Consider the following 20308-nt stretch of genomic DNA (forward strand, 5'->3'; position numbering starts at 1 on the left):
CAGCCACGCTGACCTCTGCGTCTGGCTGGTAGGAGTCTCTGCGCCAGGCACCACCCCACCCCTACCACAGTTTCCCATCCAGACAGCACCACCCCCTTCCAGCTCCGATGGTCCGTCCTCCATAACCACACACAACACACACACTAAGTCACACAAAGACCTGTGCAGACACTGTTGGCACAGTGGGGCACCTGCTGGGGCGGCTCCCCTGTACAGAGGACTCTCCCCTGGGGAAGCTACAACTCCCTGCCCGGGCACTCACCCTGCTGTCTGCCCGGATTCAGCTCCCACCCTGGCTGAGGGCCCAGAACCTGCAGGATCCAGAACCAGTGGCCCCCTCTTCCCCACCTCCCAGGCACAGGTGGTCCTGACTCTCCTCTTACATACACACATGGGCACATCACAGATGCCGCAGGGCTGGGAAAGGGGACTCCACCCTCCCAAGTCTCCCTCTGTGCACCTGCTCCAGGGCCTCCTGGCTCCGAGGGGGGGCTGACTGGGAGCAGAGTGGCAGGGGCCACAGTCCCCCCAGACAGAAACAGAGAGGGAAAACAGATGCGTGGAACAGAGGCAGAGACAGGAGGGCAGAGGAGGACAGAGAGAGAAAGGCAGAGAAATACCAGAGAGGCAGAGGGGGACTGGGGGGTTGGGGGAAAGAAAGTGCAGAAAGGGCCCGACACTCTGATGTATCAGGTAAAGCCGCTGGCATCCCGTATGGGCACTGGTTCAAGTGCTGGCTGCTCCAGCTCTCTGATCCCACTCTCTGCTATGGCCTGAGAAAGCAGCAGAAGATGGCCCAGCTGCTTGGACCCCTGCACCTGCATGGGAGACTTCGAATTGACTCAATTCCAGCAGTTGTGACCATTTGGGGAGCGAATCAGTAGATGGAAGATCTCTCTCTCTCTCTCTCTCTCTGCCTCTGCCTCTCTGTAATTCTGCCTTTCAAATAAAATAAACAAATCTAAAAAAAAAAAAAAAAGTAACCTAATCCATCAAAAGTTTGATGAGGAATGAGATACTCACACCGCCTCAAAGCACCTCCCCGTGTCATACTCACAGAACCCAAAGTCACTGTTCCTGGCAGACTCACTCCTATCAAGGGTCACATGGCCACGGGTACTGGAGTGAGTGGCGGCTGTGCTGGGAGCGGGGGCCCTGGCCCCAGACACCTCATGAAGGTCAGGATAAACCAGAGCCCGCCAGCACGACCAAGACTAAAAGCTAGGCTGGCGGACGCAGCGGCTGTCTCTGAGCCTTTGGGATGCCTGTGAGGCTCAGTGGGCAGCAGCAGGTTTGATGGCTGTGCCGGCTGAGGTAGCGGAAGCCCTTGTGAAGTTAGCGGGGGTGTCGGGGCAACAACTTACGCTCAAACCATTGGGAGAAAATGAGAAGCCCTTTGGTTGTGCTTTCAACCTTTCTGAAGTCAGACGTCATTTCAAAGTCCACAAAACAGAGAAGGTGGGGTGGGGCAGATAGAAAAGCCCAGAGGAGAGGGAGCGAGGCAGAGAGCAGAGAACCTGCACAAGGCCAGGAGACGGTCAGGAGCACAGCAGCGCCCCCTGGTGGCTCTTATGGGAAAACCCAGTAGTCCAGCCCCGGGCTCCTGATGTCCCTGAGAGCAGAGTTCTGGGCAATCAGCTGGGGGTGGATAGAAGGCATTGGGAGACTGCCCAGCGCTGGGCCCCAATCCCATTGGAAGGGCTGATAAGTCCCCTCCGTTCTGCGGTCACACCTGCCCTCTTGTCCTCACCTCTGGCCCTGGCTGGCAGCCTTCCCACCCACCTCTGGCTTGGGCATATCAGGGCAGGGCCCAGCCCAGCAGCTCAGGCTGAGGAGGAGAGAGGAGGGAGCTTGGAGTTCAGCTCAGGGCTGCCCTGGGGACACAGCCAGGAAACCTTAAAGTGAACTATCCTCATCCTACCCCAGCGCCCTCCACCAGCCTGCCGCCTGCCTCTCCCCACCACCTCCCCTCTCCTTCCCCCCCACCCCCCCCCCCACCCCCTACCCCCCGCCAGCTGCAGGGAGGCAGGACACCAGCACTGCTGGCCAGGCTTGGCCTGCTGCGAAGCGTGTGTCACCCCGTAGGTTTGACTGTCCCCAAGGACGACAGAGGAAGTCCAGGGCGCAGGGTGCATTGGGCTCCTATTTTCAAGTGTCTGCAGGGGCCACCACTATAACAGACCAGAGACGCCACGTGGGAAGGTACTTCAGCAAAAAAACAAAAACCAGTGGACAGACGCCACCAGGTGGCGGAACCAGCCCCAGTGGGCAAGACCTCTCAACAATCTAAAATCTGAGCCAAGGGGAAAAAAATAACAAAGCAAGATGTCAGCCCCACTCCCGGGGGCTGCTCCGCAGGTGCACGTGGGGGAGGGAAGTGAGCCCCAGGACCTGCCAAGGGCCCCTGAAGGTTAACGGCTTCCCTGACAAGCAGCAGGCAGCCCCAGGCTCTGCCTTTCCCTTGCTGGCAGGACACAGGGACAGAGGCGGCCTGGCCACAGCCAGGAGCTGCCTGGTGTCTGCAGCCCCCAGAATAAGGGAAGGGATCCCTGCCCAGAGGTCATTCTTCCCCCGACGCCAGGGTCCTAGCCCTGTGACAAGCCCACCCAGCAGCAGGGGCACTCCGGGCCCTCCCCTGGCTCTGTGCAGCTGCGCCTCCTGCCAAGGCGGCCCAGCCAGAGGGTGCGGCACATCTGGCTCGGGACAGCCTTGGCAAGAGGACTTGGCCGTGGGGTGGGAAAGGCTGCTTGCTGGCCCCTCCCTGCCCCGCGGGGGCAGAGCAGCAATGTGGCAGCGGAGAGGAGAGGAGGCGACAGCCCCGAGGACCCCCTAGCTGCCAAACTCCTCCCCAGCTCTGCCCCCCCTCCCTTCCCACCCCTCACAAGGCTCCCTGTGGTCAACCAGACCTGGCCCTGGGTGAAGAGGGGAGAGGCCAGAAGTCCAACAGCCAGGGAGCGACACGGCCGGGAAAGGGCCTAGGACAGCCCGGGCCGGCCAGAGCCACCCTCCCCCCCGCCTCCCGGCCACCCACTCCTCAACATCCGTCACCTCCGGCTGGGAGGCCAGCAGGTGCTGGACGTCACTTCTTCAGGGAAGCCGTGGATCCCCAGTGGAGCTGCAGGCTGGTTTCTGGGGTCCCCACAGGCCCTTCAGAGCCAAGCTGCCCCCACCCCACCTCACCATCACGTACCACAGGCTCCTCTCCCGCCAGCCCACAGTCTACAGCCTTCCTGTGTTCTTGGTCGCCCAGAGTGGAAAACTCAAGCCACGCCCCCACCGCCCCCGGCACTTCCAGGTCCTGTGCATGCTGCCTCCTCACTCTCTCCGGTGAATCATCCCCCCCTGCATGTCAGTCCCATGGCTTCTGCTCTACTGGGGCTGTTGCAACAGCCTCCTGGAGACCCAGCCACAGCTCTGTGGGGTCCAGGACACGCCCGCACCCCAAAGGGCACCCATGGCTCCCCGAGTGTGCAGGATAAAGCTGCTTCCCTCAAGCCAGCGGGGAAGCAGCCTGGCTCGGCACCCGTGCACCTGCCAGTCTCAGCCCCTCCCTGCCCCACAGCTCTCCTGCCTCACGGCTTGTCCAGTTTCTGGGCCTCCTTGATGGTTGCATTCAATCCTGGTCTCCTCGGGGCTCTTCCCAGATGCCCCCTGACCACGGCCAAGCTGCATCTCCCCATCTGTCTTCGTGTTATATTCCGAAAAGTTTAAAGCTTCAGGAAAGACCAACAGGCCTCTGTCCCTTACCTGGACACACCATTTGTTCACACTCTGCCACTTTTGCGCCCTCTCTATTTATTCACTTGAGACAGAGACAGAGCTTCTATCCGCTGGTGCACTCCCCAGTGTTCACAAGCACTGGGCTGAAGCTGGCGCTGGGAACTCAGTCCAGGTCTTCTGCATGCAAGAGTGGCAGGACCAGGGCCGGCACTGTGGTGCAGCGAGTTAATGCCTTGGCCTGCAGTGCCCACATCCCATATGGGCACCCGTTCAAGACCCGGCTGCTCCATTTCCTATCCAGCTCCCTGCTATGGCCTGGGCAAGCAATAGAAGATGGTCCAAGTCCTTGGGCCCCTGCACCCCTGTGGGAGACCCAGAAGAAGCTCCTGGCTTCAGATCAGAACAGCGCTGTCCATTGCAGCCAATTGGGGAGTGAACCAGCGGATGGAAGACCTCTCTCTCTGCCTCTCCTCTCACTGTGTAACTCTGACTTTCAAATAAATAAATAAATCTTCAAAATAAATAAATAAAAAGTTTAAAAAAAAAAAAAAGACCCTAATCACTTGAGCCTTTACTGCTGCCTCCTAGGGTCTCCAGCAGCAGGACACTGGAGTCAGAAGTCAGAGCCGGGATTCAAACCAGGCATGTCAAGCAGCATCTGCAGCAGCAGCCAAACGCCCGCTCTCTGTCCTCGCCACCAGCACAGCACAAGCATCGCCCTCCGGGAACTCACACCAGGGCACCGTGTCACCTGCCCTGCACTCACACGCTCGCCTCCCCTCCCGCCCGTGACACTCAGCATCGCGGGATCCGGATCGGTGTGTTGTCCTGTCAGATCCGGGAAGCCGTGGGAGCCCACGCGACACTCAGCCGAGGGCTGTCTCAGTCCACACTCACTACCTGCCTTCCTGCCTGTCTCCCGACATTGGTGCTCTCCCAGGTGCCCAGGGAGGTGCTTTGCAGAGTGCCCTTCCGTTTGGTTTGGTCCAGTCCTTTCCTTGTGATTCTACTCGGGCTAACCTCAGGGAGGGGGATAGAGCCTCAGTTTCCTGTGCTTCCCTTCCCTTGCTCTTTCTTTGGGCTCCTGGAGTGAATTCCCATGACAGGTGCCTTGCACCTATTTTAAATCCAAGTTGAACTTTCTCATGCCAGAAGCCAGGGCTCGGTCACCTGGACACAGGTGCCAGTTCTACATGCCCTATCTCCGAGCTCCTCAATGCAGTCCACCTAGATGTCAGCCTCACACCACTGCCTCCTGGTGACCGCCTCCCTGTGGGACAGCCAGATACCTCTGTGATGGGCCTGCCAACCCTCATGCCGGGATGCTCTTGTGCAGGTGTACCAGATGACCACCACTTACAACTGCAGCATGCTTGCTGCAACCCCAGTGGAAGATCTGGAAGAAGCTCCTGGCTCCTGGCTTCAGATCAGCGAGGGCCAAGTTCAACCCAGCAGCCCTCGGTTTTCTGATCTGGACGACTTTTGCCCATCAGCATCTGTCTCTCCCCCGCCCCCTTCTCGTTCTCTCTCTCCCCATCCTCCTAAGGCAGCATCAAGCCCAATGGTCCTGGGCTGGGAGGGCTCTAAGACATAGATGCTGAGTGCCAGGAGGCAAGACTGACACGGAGCCCTCGGTAATCCTCACAATGCCATGTGTACCAGGATGAGGCTAAGAGACCAGCCCAGGGCTGTGCAGGCGCGGCAGGATGGAGCCGAGCTCCACACCCAGGGCTCCAAGGCCCACACCACCGCCCCTATGCCCAGGGCTTGGGGGAGGGTACCCATCAGCTCAGGAGGCCTTGGCAGTCCCAGCAGCCTGGCCAGCCCATCTGTCCAAAGGGTCCTCTCCGGGCCGGTGACCCGCATCTCATCACCCTCAGGTATCCTCACTTGGATTTCTGAGTTCTCAGCTCCACTTTAGCTCTATCTTAAAACTACCCCTGCCCTGGGAGGGGTCTATCCTGACACCTCCTCTCCCTACCAAGCCAGGTGGGGTCCCCCTTTTAGTGCCCCCCCAGTTCTCTCTGGGTGGCATCAAGCCTCCCTGTAATTGCTTGGTCTCAGATCTGCAAGCTCCCTGGAGAAGGCAGGCCCTGCATAATTGTGAAGTAGAGGGACAGGTGGGTGGCTGGGGTCCCCAGGGTCACAGTACCTCCTGTCCCTGGGCTGCTTCAACCCAGAGCCCTCTTGCTCTGCCCCCATCCCCTTCCCTGCCTTGGGAACATTGAGCCCAGTGGTCAGGCGGCCTCAGGAGGGCCACTTCCCTCCGTGGAACCCCTTCTCCTGCTCTGTGATCCGAGACTCCTAAGCCCTTCCTAATATCACAGAATCACAGCAAGGTTCACGTGAAACCGTGTGAGTCGCAGAAATGAACACAGGCGATGCCCAGAGAGCCAGGTAACCTCTGGGCTCACAGAGCTAGCCAGTGCAGAGCCAGGACGCACCCGAGGCCACACTGACCCTGCAGGAGAAGACCTGCCCATTCCGGGGGTCTTGGAACCACAGAGGGAGAAACAGAGAGACAGATCTTCCATCCCCTGGTTCACGCCCCAAATGACCACAATGGCTGGGGCTGGGCCAGGTCGAAGCCAGGAGCCTGGAACTCCATCCGGGTCTCCCACATGGACAGCAGGGCACCAAGCACTTGGGCCATCCTCCACTGCATTCCCAGGCACATTAGCAGGGAGCTGAATCGGAAGTGAAGCAGCCGGGACTCGAACCCCATGTCCCGATAGGGGATGCCGGCATCGCAAGCAGCAGCTTAACCCACCGTGCCACAGCATGGGCCCTCTTCCCACCATTCTTACTGTCATTGATGCTGTCTGCCCCACCATGGAGCACTGGCAGATCAGAGAGCCTTAGATGGGATGGGGCTCCAGTCCCGCCTCTGACTGGCTGGGTTGCCTTGCAAATGTGCCACCCTATCTTGTAGAATGGCTAACACTGATTGAACCCTTACTGTGTGCAAGACACTTCCTAAATGCCTGTGTGTGTTAGCTCTTGTAAACCCTAACAACCCTTTGCATAGGCAAGGAAACCAAGGCACAGAGAGGTAAAGCTGCTGGCTGCCCATCACACAGCCTCCAAGGGGCGGGGCCAGAATGAAAGCATGGAGCACTTCCTCTCCACCCTGCAGACACGTGGTGCCACCTTTCTCTGCAACTTTGCGTCTCCCGTGGCATTTTGCAACATTTTGCAAAAGGAAGGTTTTCTTTCACACCCTGTTCCATCTCAGGCAGCCCAACCTAGCTCCAACCCCCCAGGCAGGAGGCTGCAGAGAGAGGGAGCTGGGAACGCTGGGGTCAGATCAGGGTCCACGTGGCAGGAACTGCACGTAAGGCTCACACTTCTGACAGAAGTGTGTGCTGAGAGCTGGGCAGGACACCAGTTCCAGGAAACAGAACGCACGCATCACTGTCTGCAGCTGGAAGTGGCTTCACTGCCCAGTGTCCAAGGCTGTGCAGGGCCCAGAAAAGCCAAGTGACCAGCCGGCGGCTTTGCCTGGCCCGGGGCTCCACCAGCTGCACCCTACGGAGCCTTGTCCCAGTTCCTGAGAACCGGGCAAGCGTCTCCAGAGGAGAGCCTGCAGCTTAATTCCACCGGGCACTACCAAAAAGCTTCTAATAGGCGTGTAATTCTTCTCTCAATAAAGCACACTTGAATATGGAACAGCAAGTAGGATCAGCTGAGAGAAAAGCAAGCTCTGCCTAGAGTACAGCTCCACCCCTGAGCTAATTAATACAGGAACTTTAATGCACCACACTGATGCATCACTTCTTCCAAGCCTCTGCCACTCTCCCCACAGAGGGAGCAGTGAACGCAAATACCCTCTCTCCAGGAGCACAAGAGCCAGCTCTTCCTGGCCGTGCCTCAGTTTACCTCCCTGGGGCCACAGACCCAGCCAGTTCTTGGTCCCAGAAAAGCCAGGCAGAGTCCCTGGGCAGTCAGGATGGACACAGCCAGAGAGGGGCACCCTGTCCTGGGACTCCCTTCCCAGAGAGACCCTCCTACCCTCAAGCCCAGGATACAGGGGATCCCATACACCAAGCAGGAGATTGTGGAGTGGAGGAAAAGCCAGCACTTACTGGGCACCTACTGTATGCCTAGGAGCCCAATCCGCTGACACACACTGCCTCTAGCCTCATCCCAGCCGTGCAAGTGTGTGCTCTTCTCCCCACTGTACAATCAGGCCACTGAGGCTTAAGAAGGGAACTGTGTGGTCAACGTTGGTACCTGCCATACACTTCCCGGCACCAGACGCTCTATGACAAGGACTCCAGCAACTCCGCCTGGCCTCTGTGATTGGCACCACCCACCCCCATTGCCCCCTGCCACAAATACGCATACACCCCGGCCCAGCCAAGGCCCACCCAGGAGGAGGAAGGGAGCTGGCAGCCCAATAGCCTCAAGCAACTGGGGTGGGGAACAAGGACCAGCATGGCCAGGACTGTGCAGCCCTTACTCCTCGGGCTCCGGCCCGGCCTGGGGACAGCCAGCCAGGCCGGCTTGCAGAAGGAAAGGAGTGAGGGTGGAGGGCACAGCCCCTTCTGGTCTTGAGGAGACCCAGGGAGGCAGTGCCCACACCTGCTGGCACCTCTCTGACTCCAGAAGGGCGCCTTCTACGTGCCAGCCATGGCCACTGGCACTGGACACAGAATCTCATGTCTACTCCTCTGTGATCCCCTTTCCTTCCTCATTGCAACCCTGGGGAAACCACAGCTCATGCAAGTTCAGCTGAAGGGGCCTCCACTGAACGGCCTCTGTGCACAGCAGAGCCGGTCCCCCTGGAGGTCTAACTGTCGCCCTTGCTGCTGCAGGCCTCCCTTGCTAGCCCCTCCACCCTCGGCACAGAGAACTTGGCCAGGGCTCCTGCTTCACACACATCCACACGAGCCCAGCCATTGCTGAGGCCCCTCCACGCTATTATTCATACCTATCCGTGTCCCCATCCAGATACTCCATCCACCCACCCCCAACTCCCAAACTACACCTGGCTGTCCCCCTCTGATTTCCCCCAACTGTTCCCAGCCTGGGCTTGCCTGGACCGAGAGGGACCTCCCGAGGACTGGCCAGATGGGGTAAGGGGCAGGAAAGGCCACATCTGGCTCCTGGGCCCACAGCCCCCTCCCCCCGACCAGCCATCACTCTCGGAGCCCGACGTCACCCTCAGCCAGGATGACTTCCTCGCCCTCCTGACCTCTGTGCATGCCTTTGCCCAGCCCAGACCCCGCAGGAGCCCCTTGAGCAGGGGTCTCCTCCTGGCCCTGCCCCCACCCCTCCTGTGCCACTCAGTGCTCTCCCATCCCCCCGTTCCCAGGAGCCTTACCATGCGGCCCCTAGACCCTGCCTGCCTGTCGCCCAGGCCCTCTCGCCCCAAAACACACCTTCTGGGACCTGGGGTGGGGGGTGGGGGGTAGGGGACAGAGCTGGCCATGACTACCTCTTGAGGGTCGGGGGAAGGTCCTGGTCAGGGCAGGAGGGCTGTGGAGGGGGCGATGGCCGTGGGGAGAGGCCGACGTGGGGTCTAGAAGGGGCAACAGTGGTGGGATCTGAGAATTCTGTCCCCTCCCAGCTTTTGCAGAATTCATGCTCTGGGTTTCAGCTTCCTGTGCCCTGGCCCTACCACTGCCCTTTCTTCTCAAACTCCTGGGCTGAGCCATTTGGGGGCTGCAGGATTTTCACCCCATTTCGGCAGGGAGAGGTAGCAGGAGAGGCTCTGAAAAAACCAAGCTTCCCAGGGACTTCCTTCTACTTGATGGCTCCTGGACGCAGTTGCTGGGGGATGGGGCGGCTGACCCACAGGGCCAGGGCCGGGCCCCTGGACAGAGAAGGCCCTCGGGCAGTCAGTCCTTCTGCAGGGCAGAGGCCACAGGGTCCGTAGCTTCACCACCACACTCCCCCCACCCCTGGCTCTCAGCAAAGGATGTTGGGGGGGGATGCAACTCCCACCCTAAAGCAGCCGGACCTACCCAGAGCATGCAGGACAGACAGATCCACGTCATCTTCGATGGGCGCCGTCCCTCGGCCACGCCCAGGGCCTGCCGAAGGCCCCCCGAGCTCCCAGCGCCCACCAAGCAAGCAGAAGGGAGCGCCGAGTCGCCGCCCCGCCGCTGCTGTGCTCAGCCAGCATCTGCGGGCCTCCGCTCACCCTCCCTCCCGCCTTCGCCTCCTCCTCCCCCCACTCCACCCCCTAGTCCCAGCCTCCTCTCTCTCTCTCCTCCCTCCTCCCAGGCTCCACTGGTGGCGCTGGGGGTCAGAAACCCAGCTTTGCAGGAGGTATGAAGGCGACAGGGCAGAGGGACTCCCCGAGGCAGTCCCTCCTCCCTCCTCCCCCCCACTGCCCGCTCCTGACAACCCACCCAGGCTGCCCAGCTTCTCCCGCGCTAGGGCTGGCAGGCCTGGGCTCTGCTCTCCTCACTGCAGACCCCACCCCCAGCAGACCCCATCCAGAACCCTGCAATGCCTGATGGACAGACAGACTGACCGACCCGGGATCCCAGCTCCTGGCCTTGGAACACACACTCATTTGCGCACATGCAGCCGGGACAGATCCTGGATCCCACAGCCAAGCTCCGAGCCCAGGACAGGCCTTAACACTGGGAAACCAGGCCTGGGACTGTGCAGGAACAGCCCTGCCCCCAGGCTGCGTGTTTCTTTCCAGTTTTTTTCTTTTTTTTCCCCCTTCTTTCTTTCTCTCCTCCAAACATCTGTCCCAGCCCTTCCTGCCCTTCTGAAAGGGAGCCTGCTCCAGGCTCCCGCGAGAGTCTGTTTTTCTTGACTGTACCCTGAGCCAACATTTGGTTTGCATTTCCCCACTTCCTCCTCCTCCTCCTCCTCCTCCTCCTCCTCCTCCTCCTCCCCCCACCCTCCCTGGCCCAGTTCTCACCGCCCACCGCCCACCGTTCCACTGGCCTTCTTCTTCCCCACAGTGGCCCCTGCCCCCAGCCCTGCCCGCCCCTCTCCCCACCTTTGCCAGCTAGACATCCAGAGTGGGACAGAGAAGGGGAGCAGAACTCACATGGACTCCCGGGGAACACTGCAGAGGGACCCAGCAAAATCTGTCCCCAGTCCTCATGGTCTGGATCCACCCCCACCCCCACAACCCCCCGAATAAACCTCTCCTCTGAGCTCTGGCCGTGGCTGGACTAAGCGACGGTGGGTGGAGGCGGTGAATCACCACTGCTCTAGGGAGATGTCCAGGGACTAGAGCAGGCACAGCCCCACACCCTTTTGTGGACAGACACACACACACACACACACAGAGTCCAGCTCCCACAAACACACACGATGCTGAGGACTGAGCTCTGCCCAGAGTAGCCACTTGCAGCCCATTCTCCGGCACTGAGGAACTCAGGTCCTGTGCACACAGACACAAGTGTGCTGTGCACGTCCCCTGCCTTCTTCCCCACACCCACCCGAGGCCGTGCCCTTGATGCACTACTGTTAGCACCACATACAGAGCAACCAACACAACCAGCCTCCCAAAAGGCATCCTCCTGGGAACCTTTGGAAAGAGAGGGAACCACTCACTCTTCAGCTGAGAAAAGCCCACCACATTCAGACATGCAGGTTGCGCACTGCACAAGGCATTGACCTCCTATTACATTGGGTGGTTCTGAGTAGCTGAGGGAGGGACACTAAAGTGAGGTGTCTAATTCAGGTCCTCCCTCCAGCAGGAGCCTAGGTTTAGAGTCTCTGTTCCAGCAAAGGAGTTAGAGCCGCAATCAGGGCCACCCCTCTGTACTCCTCCAAGTCCCCTGCAGGCTACAGAGCTAGGAAAGGGGCTGCTCCCAGCCCGCATCTCCTGCCAAAGTCCTGCTGCCACCAGCCACCCCATCTGCACCTGCTACGGTCACTTGACAGCCCAGCCAACACCAAAACAGACTGGTGTCCCACACAGAGCTGGCCCTACAGCCACCCCTGAGGATGTTGTCTCTGCCGGCTGGAATGCAGGGCAAGCTGGGGGAAGGGTTTCCAAGCAGCCCCCTCGGAGAGTGCCTGAGCCCACCCTCCTGGGCAGTCACCAGTCCTGCTGGGCCCACCCAGCCCCCAACGGCCCTGAGAGTTTGGCTGGCTATGCCCTAGACATCCCAGCACCCTCTCCCACCCACAGCCCACCCCCTACCCCCAGCCCCATGCTGCTGGCATCACCCTGGATGTGCCTCCTGCCAGCTGGCTCGAGAATTCTGGGAAATCACCTTGGAGCATCTCAGAAAGGCTGGAAAACCAGGCCAAAGACCAAGTCCCAGGGACACCAACTTGTCTGGCCTCCCACACGGCCCCCAGGCCTGCTGCCTCCCCAGTCCCTTCAGCTGGAACTCAAAACATAAGCCAAGAACTCTGGTGCTGAGGGTCCCCTTGGAGGATGTCCCCAGCTCTCTCTGCCAAGTCTGCAGGGATCTCTGGGTATCCTAATCTCTCCTGTCCTTCCTGCTCCCTAACCACCATCCTCGCTTGTGAATGTTAAGCCCTGCCACCTGCAGTGTCTCTAATTGCAAGTAATGACCCTGTTTCAGGACCCATTGCTCCTCCATCACAGCCTGATCTCTCCTCTTCCACCAGAGTGTGGAACACAGCAGGTGCCAGACATGGTTAAAGGATGAATGAAAGCATCCACCCATCGATGGGTCCTGTGCCCAGTCCCGGGTCTCACGCACAGCAGATCAGGGATACACTGGCTGGGTGCTCTACAATGCCATGCCCCATGCCGGAAGCCTTGGGACCCAGCCACCAGTCCCTGTGCCATGCCGCCCCACTCTCCAGCCAGCCCTGCAGAGTTTGTGTTTCATCCTGCCCTGCCCCCTGCTGGCAGCCACCTCCCTGGCTCCTCCTCCAGCCCCCTGCTCAGCAGCCAGCTGAAGAAACAGAGGCAGGTCTGCAGCCTTTGGTGCAGACCCCGGGCTGGAGGCTGGCTGAGCTAAGTAAAAGGGTGAGTGAGGGCCAAGAGCCTCTGGGGCCCCAGCCTGTCCCTTTGTGGGCCCCAGTTTCCCCACCTGCAGAATGGCCAGGGTGATGGCCTCCCACGGCCCTTCCAGCTCAACCTGCTGGGATGCCACAAGTTCCCCAGGCCCCGCTTCATTTGTTCTTTTTTTCTTTTTAATTTATTTGACAGGTAGAGTTATAGACAGTAAGAGAGAAAGGTCTTCCTTCCGTTGGTTCACTCCCCAAGTGGCCACAATGGCTGGACCTGCGCCAATCCAAAGCCAGGAGCCAGGTGCTTCTTCCTGGTCTCCCATGCGGGTGCAGAGGCCCAAGCACTTGGGCCATCTTCTACTGCTTTCCCAGACCACAGCAGAGAGCAGGACTGGAAGAGGAGCAGCCGGGACTAGAACCGGCACCCATATGGGATGCCGGCTCTGCAGGCGGAGGATTAACCTAGTGCAACACGGCACCGGCCCCATCATTTGTTCTTTTTATCCTTTGACTCTTGTCTATCAAAATGTTCTTCTTGTGGTCTAGCCCATCTCCTACGATGGCACTGAGCCTTGCCTGTGTCACTACTGGACTACTGGTCACAGCATCTAAGGTCACAGGCTGTCACAGCTGGGAAGACCTTGGAGTTCAGCTAGGCCAGGACTCACAGCAAGCACCTCCAGGGGCCAGACAGGCATTGAGGGTGGGGGTGGGGGAGCAGCAGGCAGCAGAGCCACAGGGACCTGGACAGGGCAGGCCCCAGCTGCAGGGATGCACGGAGCTCGGCTCCAGCCCCCGTGGCTGCAACAGCAGCCCACAGTGCCAACTCTTCTGAGCTGGCGTGACAAGCCCCAAATCTACATTTTTACAGAACATACAACATATTTTCACAAAATGTGAAAAGCTTCATAAAGAGGTGGCTTTTTCAATGAAACCACGTTAAACATCTCCCCAGGAGGGGTTGGTCCTTAGGACGTCTGTCCCCTCCACCAGCCCCTTGTCAGCGGAGTCAGTGGGGCCTGCTGGAGGCAGAGAGCCAGGCAGGTGCACTGCTCCAGTTGTGTGGCTCCCAGGCCCCAGATCTTTTTCCTATGCACCCTGCTAAGCCGTCACAGAAAGGCCAGGGTCGGGCTGTCAGTTTTCCCCTGCACGTTCTGCTACCCTGGGGCTGCACCTCCCAGTGTAAGGAGGATACAGAGCCTCTTGGATCCCTCCCCAACACCCAACCACAGATCCCAACGCATGAGACACAGGAACCTGGTACCCCTAACCCAGGACAGATCGGTACTAAGCCAGCCCTGAACTTTGTGGTGTCACCTTTAAGCCTCCTACCACTCCTTATCTTACAGATGCAGAAACACAGGCACAGAGAGGGTAAGCAGCTCCCCCTAGACTCACACAGCTAATGTGGCAGAGAACGGAACCCAGGGCATGAGACTCCTCTTGTCTCCCAGGGTCGAGAACATTCTTGCTGCTCCTGTAGCCACACAGTCAGCCCCAGGCATGAGGGGGTCACACGTCCCAGTTGTGCAGGCATGTTAACTGTCCTCTCGCTCCTTGGCCAAGGACTTGTGCTGCGGCTCTAGGAAGCAGGTCAGCTGTCCTGGGCAGATCTGGCTTGTGGAGGGCAGTGGGAACACACAGAGAGGGAAGCCACGGACAGTGCTGCCACGTGGGTCAAGATGAGCTCCACAGGCCAGCAAGAAGAGATCTGGGCGCGACAGGGTCTGGCCCCTGCTGCCCCTTGGGCCTCGCTTTTGGTAAGCTATGCCACCTCCCTCTGCCCTGATCCACGGACATCCTCAGCCTTCGAGTTGTGGGCTGCTCAGACCCTTAGCAGAGCCTCTGTGTGTCACCATGCAGGATGTCCACAGGGGTACAGGGAAAGCGTGGGTGAGCGGGGGCTCAAGTCCCATCCATGCCCCACTCTCCGAGCCCTGGCATGAGCCACACCAGCCAGGGCATGGGGCACTTCATCCTAACGCCCACCCAGGCACCACACGGCCAAGGGGAAGCCCAGCTCCACGCACACCACCTCTCCAGTACAAGACTGGGGTCACCCCTTGCATTCCAGAATTCTGAGTGCTCCCTGAGAGGGAACCTCAGTTTTCCCTGCTGACACAGGAGAGACCACCCCACCCCACCCTCCCCTCCATCAAGCGCCCTAGGTGGGGACTGTGTCTGGGCCCGATCCCAACAATTTTTATTAAGAGCCTTCCCGGAGCTCAACTCCATGATCTTGATCTCGTCCCCACTCTAATTTCCTGCCTGACTCAGAGCCCTCAAAGGCTGGAGGGAGGCAGCTGCAGCTGCTCCTCCAACCCTGCACCCCCAGCCCCAGCTCAAACCGTGGCCCAGGAGGAGGTGGACAGTGCGGTGAGCCAGTTCCACCAACCTCCTCTCAGCAAAGGGGGAGTGGGAATTGCTAAGTGGCCTGGGGTCCAACTGACCTGGTCGTCGCTGGCCATTTCCCACGGCAGGCTGCCTTTTCCCAAATCGGAAACTCCGGACTCCACAGCATCTGAACTCAGAGCCCACTGGAATGCGGCCGGGCGCCAGCCCTGCACGACCCGCAGCTGCGGTACCTGCCTCCCAGCCAATCCCTGGGCACGATGCATTTTGCTGGAAGACTGCAAAGCCTACCCCGGGTGATGGGAGCCCAAGCTTGCTGGCACCTTTCCCCACTGCGGAATGGCAGAGGGGGAAACTGAGGCTCAGAAGCAGCCCCTGGCAGAAAGAGCTGGAAATTCAAGCTCTGGACGGAGTGGGAGGGTTCTTCCCAGGCACTGGGATGGGAAGCATGGATATAGGAGCAATCTCTCCGTCCCTGACCCACCTGAAGCTCTGCACCAAGGCAGATCCCAGCTGGAGAGGGACACTAACGACAACAGCCCTGATGGTCCACGGGGCAGGTACCTTGTCAAACCCGTTCAGTGCATTACTTCAGTTAGCCCTTGCTGCAGTTCAGGGAAGTAGGCATGTCCATCACCCCCATTTTACAGGTTGGAAAACTAAGCAACTTGCCAAGGTCCACAGGCAGCAAGTGGTAGAGCCACAGCTGCAAGCTGGGCAGGCTGGCTCCATGGCCGGCCTTCCTCCCCCCACCAGGCTGGCCGCACCCCCCACGGCCACGTTCTTTCCCCGGGGGAGAGGGGGAACCAGGAGCCCCTTCCCTGGGATCCTTCCCTTGGGGGAGCTCCTGTAGGCTCTAGGACCTGCCCTTAGGGTGCTCCCTGCCCCTCCAGGGGAGGACTTGAAGGTACTGGCAGGGTTTCCAGTTCCCTTCTCCGTGGCAGTGCCCCCTCCCCCACCCTCTCGTCCCAGAGTCCCGCTCCCACCCCCACTCCCACCCCGGACTCGCTCTGGGAGGACCCCAGGGAGAAAGATGCGCACGCAGGACACGCCCATCACAGCACTGCGGGACCCGCCAGGCCCCTCCTCCCCCACAGACCCAGCTGCCTCTCCCTCCTGGGGGTCCTGCCCGCATTCTCCAGACAGGTGGGAAACGCTTCCTCCCGTCTCTCGCCGCTCGGCGCTCCCGCTCCATCTCATTTTGTCACCTCCCCATCTTCAGTCTGGGACTTCTGGGGATGGGGGCGGGGAGGGGGGGACATTTCCAGGAACCCACATTGTCTTCCCACAGAAATCTGAGAGACGCGTCAAACTCCCAGAAATGCTCCCTCCAGTGCCCTCCCACAGACTCCGGCGCGCTCCGCGTGGGTCCCGACCCCAGCCCGCGACGCCCAAGGGTGCGCGCTGGGGGAGGGGCGGCTAAGTCTTCCCCTCCCCCGCCCCGATGCAGGGGGCCTCCCTAGGAGTTCCCAGACCCTGCTAAGAGCCGGGCTCACAGCCGCCCAGAGGCGAGGAGTCCCTAATTAGGGCTGGGAACCGAGAGACGGAGGGCGGGGTGGCCCAGACGCGCGGGAAGGTTACCTGGCGGCGGAAGCAGAAGCGCAGGGGCAGGAGGCACGAGAAGAGGTACTTGCCCCATCGCACCAAGCAAGAGAAGCACCAGCTCAGCCGAGTCATGGCGACCCCGAGAGCCGCTCCCGGGGCGCGAAGCTGGCAACGCCGGGGTCCGCGGCTCCCGGGCGCGGGCTTGAGGCGGGCAAGGAAGAAGGCGAACACCCTGCCCGCTGGGTCTCCGGGCCGCGGGCCCCGCCCCCTCTCGCGGGCGGAGCGGGGCTGGGGGCCGGCGGTGCGGCGCGGCGCGGGCAGCGGTCCAGGTCCCGGGAATCCCCCCGCGGGGGCGGGCGGCGGTCGGGCGCGCTCAGCCAGGGGACGCCCTCCCTAGAGTGGCGAGCTGGAGAGGGGCAGGCGCGGCTCCCCGGCAACTCCGCAGGCCCGGGGAGCCGCGCCGGAGGGGCGGGTCGGGTCCCGCGGGGGCGGTGCCAGGCGCGCGGCGTCCACCTGCTAAGCCGGAGCAGCGGCGGGGCGCGGGTGGAGGCAGCGTTGTGCTCCGCGCTGCAGTCAATGTGCCAGTGTGCGTGTGCGCCGAGCCCCTCCAGAACGCACGCCCAGCCCCACAGCGCTCCCCAGGACATAATGGCATTAACTCACGGAGGCCGCCCGCGGGGACACTGGACGCCGACTGCCCCGGCTGTCCCCGCCAACCTCGCACCTAGCCACACCCTGGGCCCTGGGCTCTCTCCAGCCAGTTTGGGGAGCAAGGATGCCCCAACAGGTTGGAAGGGCCCTCGCGCTCAGGGATCCCGACGCTTCCCTCTCGCCTTTCGCCTGCTGCCTTGTCCCCTCGTAGCCGCCGGGCCATGGCCGGTGCCTGCCTCTGCGCTGCTCCACTGGACAGAAGATGGGAATTCCCTCAGGAATACTGTTTGGGGTCATCCTATGGGGGCCCCAGAACTAGGAGAAGGGAAGAGAAGAGCGAAGAGGCCAAGGCACCGGACTGTGGAGACAGTGGGACAGAGACAGAGACAAGGGGGAGGGGGCGGAGGGAGGAGACCACAGGGAGACTGAGAACCGCAGGGGCAGCAGCAACAGGCTCGCCCCTGTTCAGCGCTGCAGAGCAGCTGGGAGGACAGCCAGCAGAGCCGAGAGAGAGAGAGAGAGAGAGAGAGAGAGAGAGAGAGAGAGAGAGAAGCTGCAGCTGGGCCTCCCAGCAGCAACAGGCCGGGGTGTCTCCTCCACCATCCCCACTGCCTGCACTCCTGGGCCTGCCTGCCCTGGGCACCACCAAGTCAGGACCTGGTGCCGCTGTCTCCTCGTGCGCCTCCTTCCCTGCCTCAACCAGGGTCTTCTTCCCAGAAGCTGAGGACCTGAGAGCTGCCCCACGCTGGCCTCTAGCCCAGCCCCAAGCCCCCAGCAGCTCCAGAAGAGACAGTGGGGCCCAGCACTTTGGGGAGACCGGGCAGGCAGCAAGAAGAGGTTCCCACTGGGGTGTAGATAGAGATGGGGACGGACAGACATTGGAGCTCTGCCAGCAAGAAAGACCCCAATCACCCCCACCCCTACCACCTCCAGAGCTGCAGGGGGAAGCTGGAGGGGGCACCAGGGAACCAGGTGGAGAGAAAGCTTGAGGTCCCCACTGCAGTGAGCCCACCCATCCACGGCTGGGCCCTGCTGAGCCCCCCGCCCAGGCCCACAAAGGGGGCCGTCCTCCTTTGGCTAGGGGCTTCACCCTCCACAGCCTCCCCATCCTGATCCCAGAGGGAATGGTGAAGCTGAGACAGCAGGAAATGGGGCCCGTGGAACAAATTTAATGGAAAGAAGCACCAATTGCATTTGGAAAGTAGAAGAAGCCCTCCTGGGGCCGGCGCCGTGGCTCACTTGGTTAATTCTCCACCTTCGGCGCTGGCATCCCATATGGGCGCCGGGTTCTAATCCTGTTTGCTCCTCTTCCAGTCCAGTTCTCTGCTGTGGCCCGGGAAGGCAGTGGAGGATGGCCCAAGTGCTTGGGCACCTGTACCTGCATGGGAGACCAGGAGGAAGCACCTGGCTCCTGGCTTCAGATCGGCGTAGCTCCGGCCGTAGAAGCCATTTGGGTGAACCAACGGAAGGCTTTTCTCTCTGTCTCTCTCTCTCACTGTCTATAACTCTACCTGTCAAAATAAAAATAAAAAATAAAAAAAAGAAGAAGCCCTCCAGATAGGCTCGGCCCAAGTGTGCCCCTGCCTAGACCAGGAGGGCACGGCACCACAGCTCGCCCTTAAGAGGATCTGAAGTCTTCTCGGCACCTGGGGCAGCACAGAGGGGAGGCAGGGCGAGTGAGTGAAGACTGGAGCCCACCTGTCCCTATGTGGAGATCCCCAGGAAGGGGCTCAGAGGCAGAGTCCTTCATTTCCAGCCACTGCCCAGCAGGTGTCTAAAACCTGTGACCCTGTGACCAGGGAGGGAAGCCTCTGAGGCTGATGTCCTGGAGTGTGTCCCAGCTTCCCCCACCCCTTACCCCCCACAGCCCAGGTAGCTTCGTGCCAGCTCCTGAAGGTCAAGGTAATCCTGCCCTCCGGGAGAGGTCAGAATCCTAGGGATAACAGTACAGGATCCTGAAGCCACTCCAGAATCCCCTAGAAGATTCTAGCAAGGGCCCTCCTTGCTTCCTGTTTTACCAAAAACTCATGTGAGCGTATGAGAAAGTGGGGAGAAGTACCAAACCTCAAAGATCTGCTCTTAGCCTGAAGCCCCTCAAAGCACCAGAAACTACATCCAGCCATGGCCAGGACCAGACCCCTCTCCTGCCTCCCATCTCCTCCGTGAATATCAGGGACAGGACACAGGGCCGCTGGGAGTGGACCAGACACAGATGCTCAGATAATGGCAGCACCCTGTTAGAGGCTACAGCACAGAGTGGGGGAGGACTGGGTGCACCTGGGCAGGGTCAGACCCCGTGTAGAGATCTCTCTACAGCCCCCTGTGTGGGTGCCCAACGGATCTTCCATCTGCTCCCCAAATGCCCACAACATGAAGAGCTGGGCCAGGCCAAAGCCTGAAGGCTGAGCTCCATCGGGAGCTTCCACATGGGTGGCAGGTACTCAACCACTTGAGCCAACCAGGATCGAATTAGCAGGAAGCTGGAATGCAGGCCTTCCAAGTGGTGGCTTAACACATTGAGTCGCAATGCCTGCCACCACCCCCACCCATCCCCAGTGGAGCTTCTGAAGCACTGGTCACCATCTGGGTGACCAGCAGGGTTATCTGATCCTCTGGGGCCTGCTTGTCCCTGCCATAGCCCACAGGCCTGTCTCCCAGCCCTGCCACCTCCTGCTCCTCCTCCCCTCCCCTACTACGAGTCCACACGGGCAAGCAGGCCGTGCCGCCAGACTGGCAGGGGTAGAAAGAGAAAGAATGTCCCAGGCACTTCGATTCTGAGTGCAGGCCAGGGAGCGGGTTCCAGAGCGATGGAGGCTACATCTGCAGACAGCGGGCTGCTCTGGGCCCTCGTCCCTAGTTCTTCCCTGAGCCAGGGCCAGGAGGCTCCCCTCCGGAGAAGCGGAGGGAACAAAACGTGAAACTTCCCAGACGCCGCAGCACAGGTGTAGGGAAGCAAGAGAGCAGGTGGCGGCCCACGGGCCCGCTGGGACAGCCCATGGAGGGGCCCGACTGGCTCAGCGCTGGCACAGAGCCTCCTCTGTCTGTCCCAGGCCCTTAGAGCCACAGTGCCCCTGGCTGGCTTCGTCTGCAGGGGGACAAAGGCGGCTCCTGTTGGGGAAGCATCACT

General features: G+C 60.6%; 1 protein-coding gene across 6 annotated transcripts in view; it reads right to left on the minus strand.

Moving 5' to 3' along the window:
• Positions 1 to 16642, minus strand: part of TNS1 (tensin 1) — a 191253-nt gene extending 174611 nt beyond the window's left edge. For 3 of the 6 annotated variants that reach the window (XM_062191499.1, XM_062191517.1, XM_062191480.1), the window contains exon 1: positions 16567 to 16642. Coding sequence is in view for 1 of the 6 variants with exons in the window: in XM_062191509.1 (XP_062047493.1) it covers positions 9690 to 9722 (33 nt within the window). In the remaining 5 variants the exon portion in view is untranslated. Of the gene's footprint in view, positions 1 to 3190; positions 3260 to 9689; positions 9792 to 10738; positions 10783 to 16566 lie in introns of those variants that run through there. The other 3 variants (XM_062191489.1, XM_062191509.1, XM_062191554.1) reach the window with 3 other exon arrangements.
• Positions 16643 to 20308: the final 3666 nt, after the last annotated feature.

This window comes from Lepus europaeus, chromosome 1, assembly GCF_033115175.1.
Source record: "Lepus europaeus isolate LE1 chromosome 1, mLepTim1.pri, whole genome shotgun sequence".
NCBI lineage: Eukaryota > Metazoa > Chordata > Mammalia > Lagomorpha > Leporidae > Lepus > Lepus europaeus.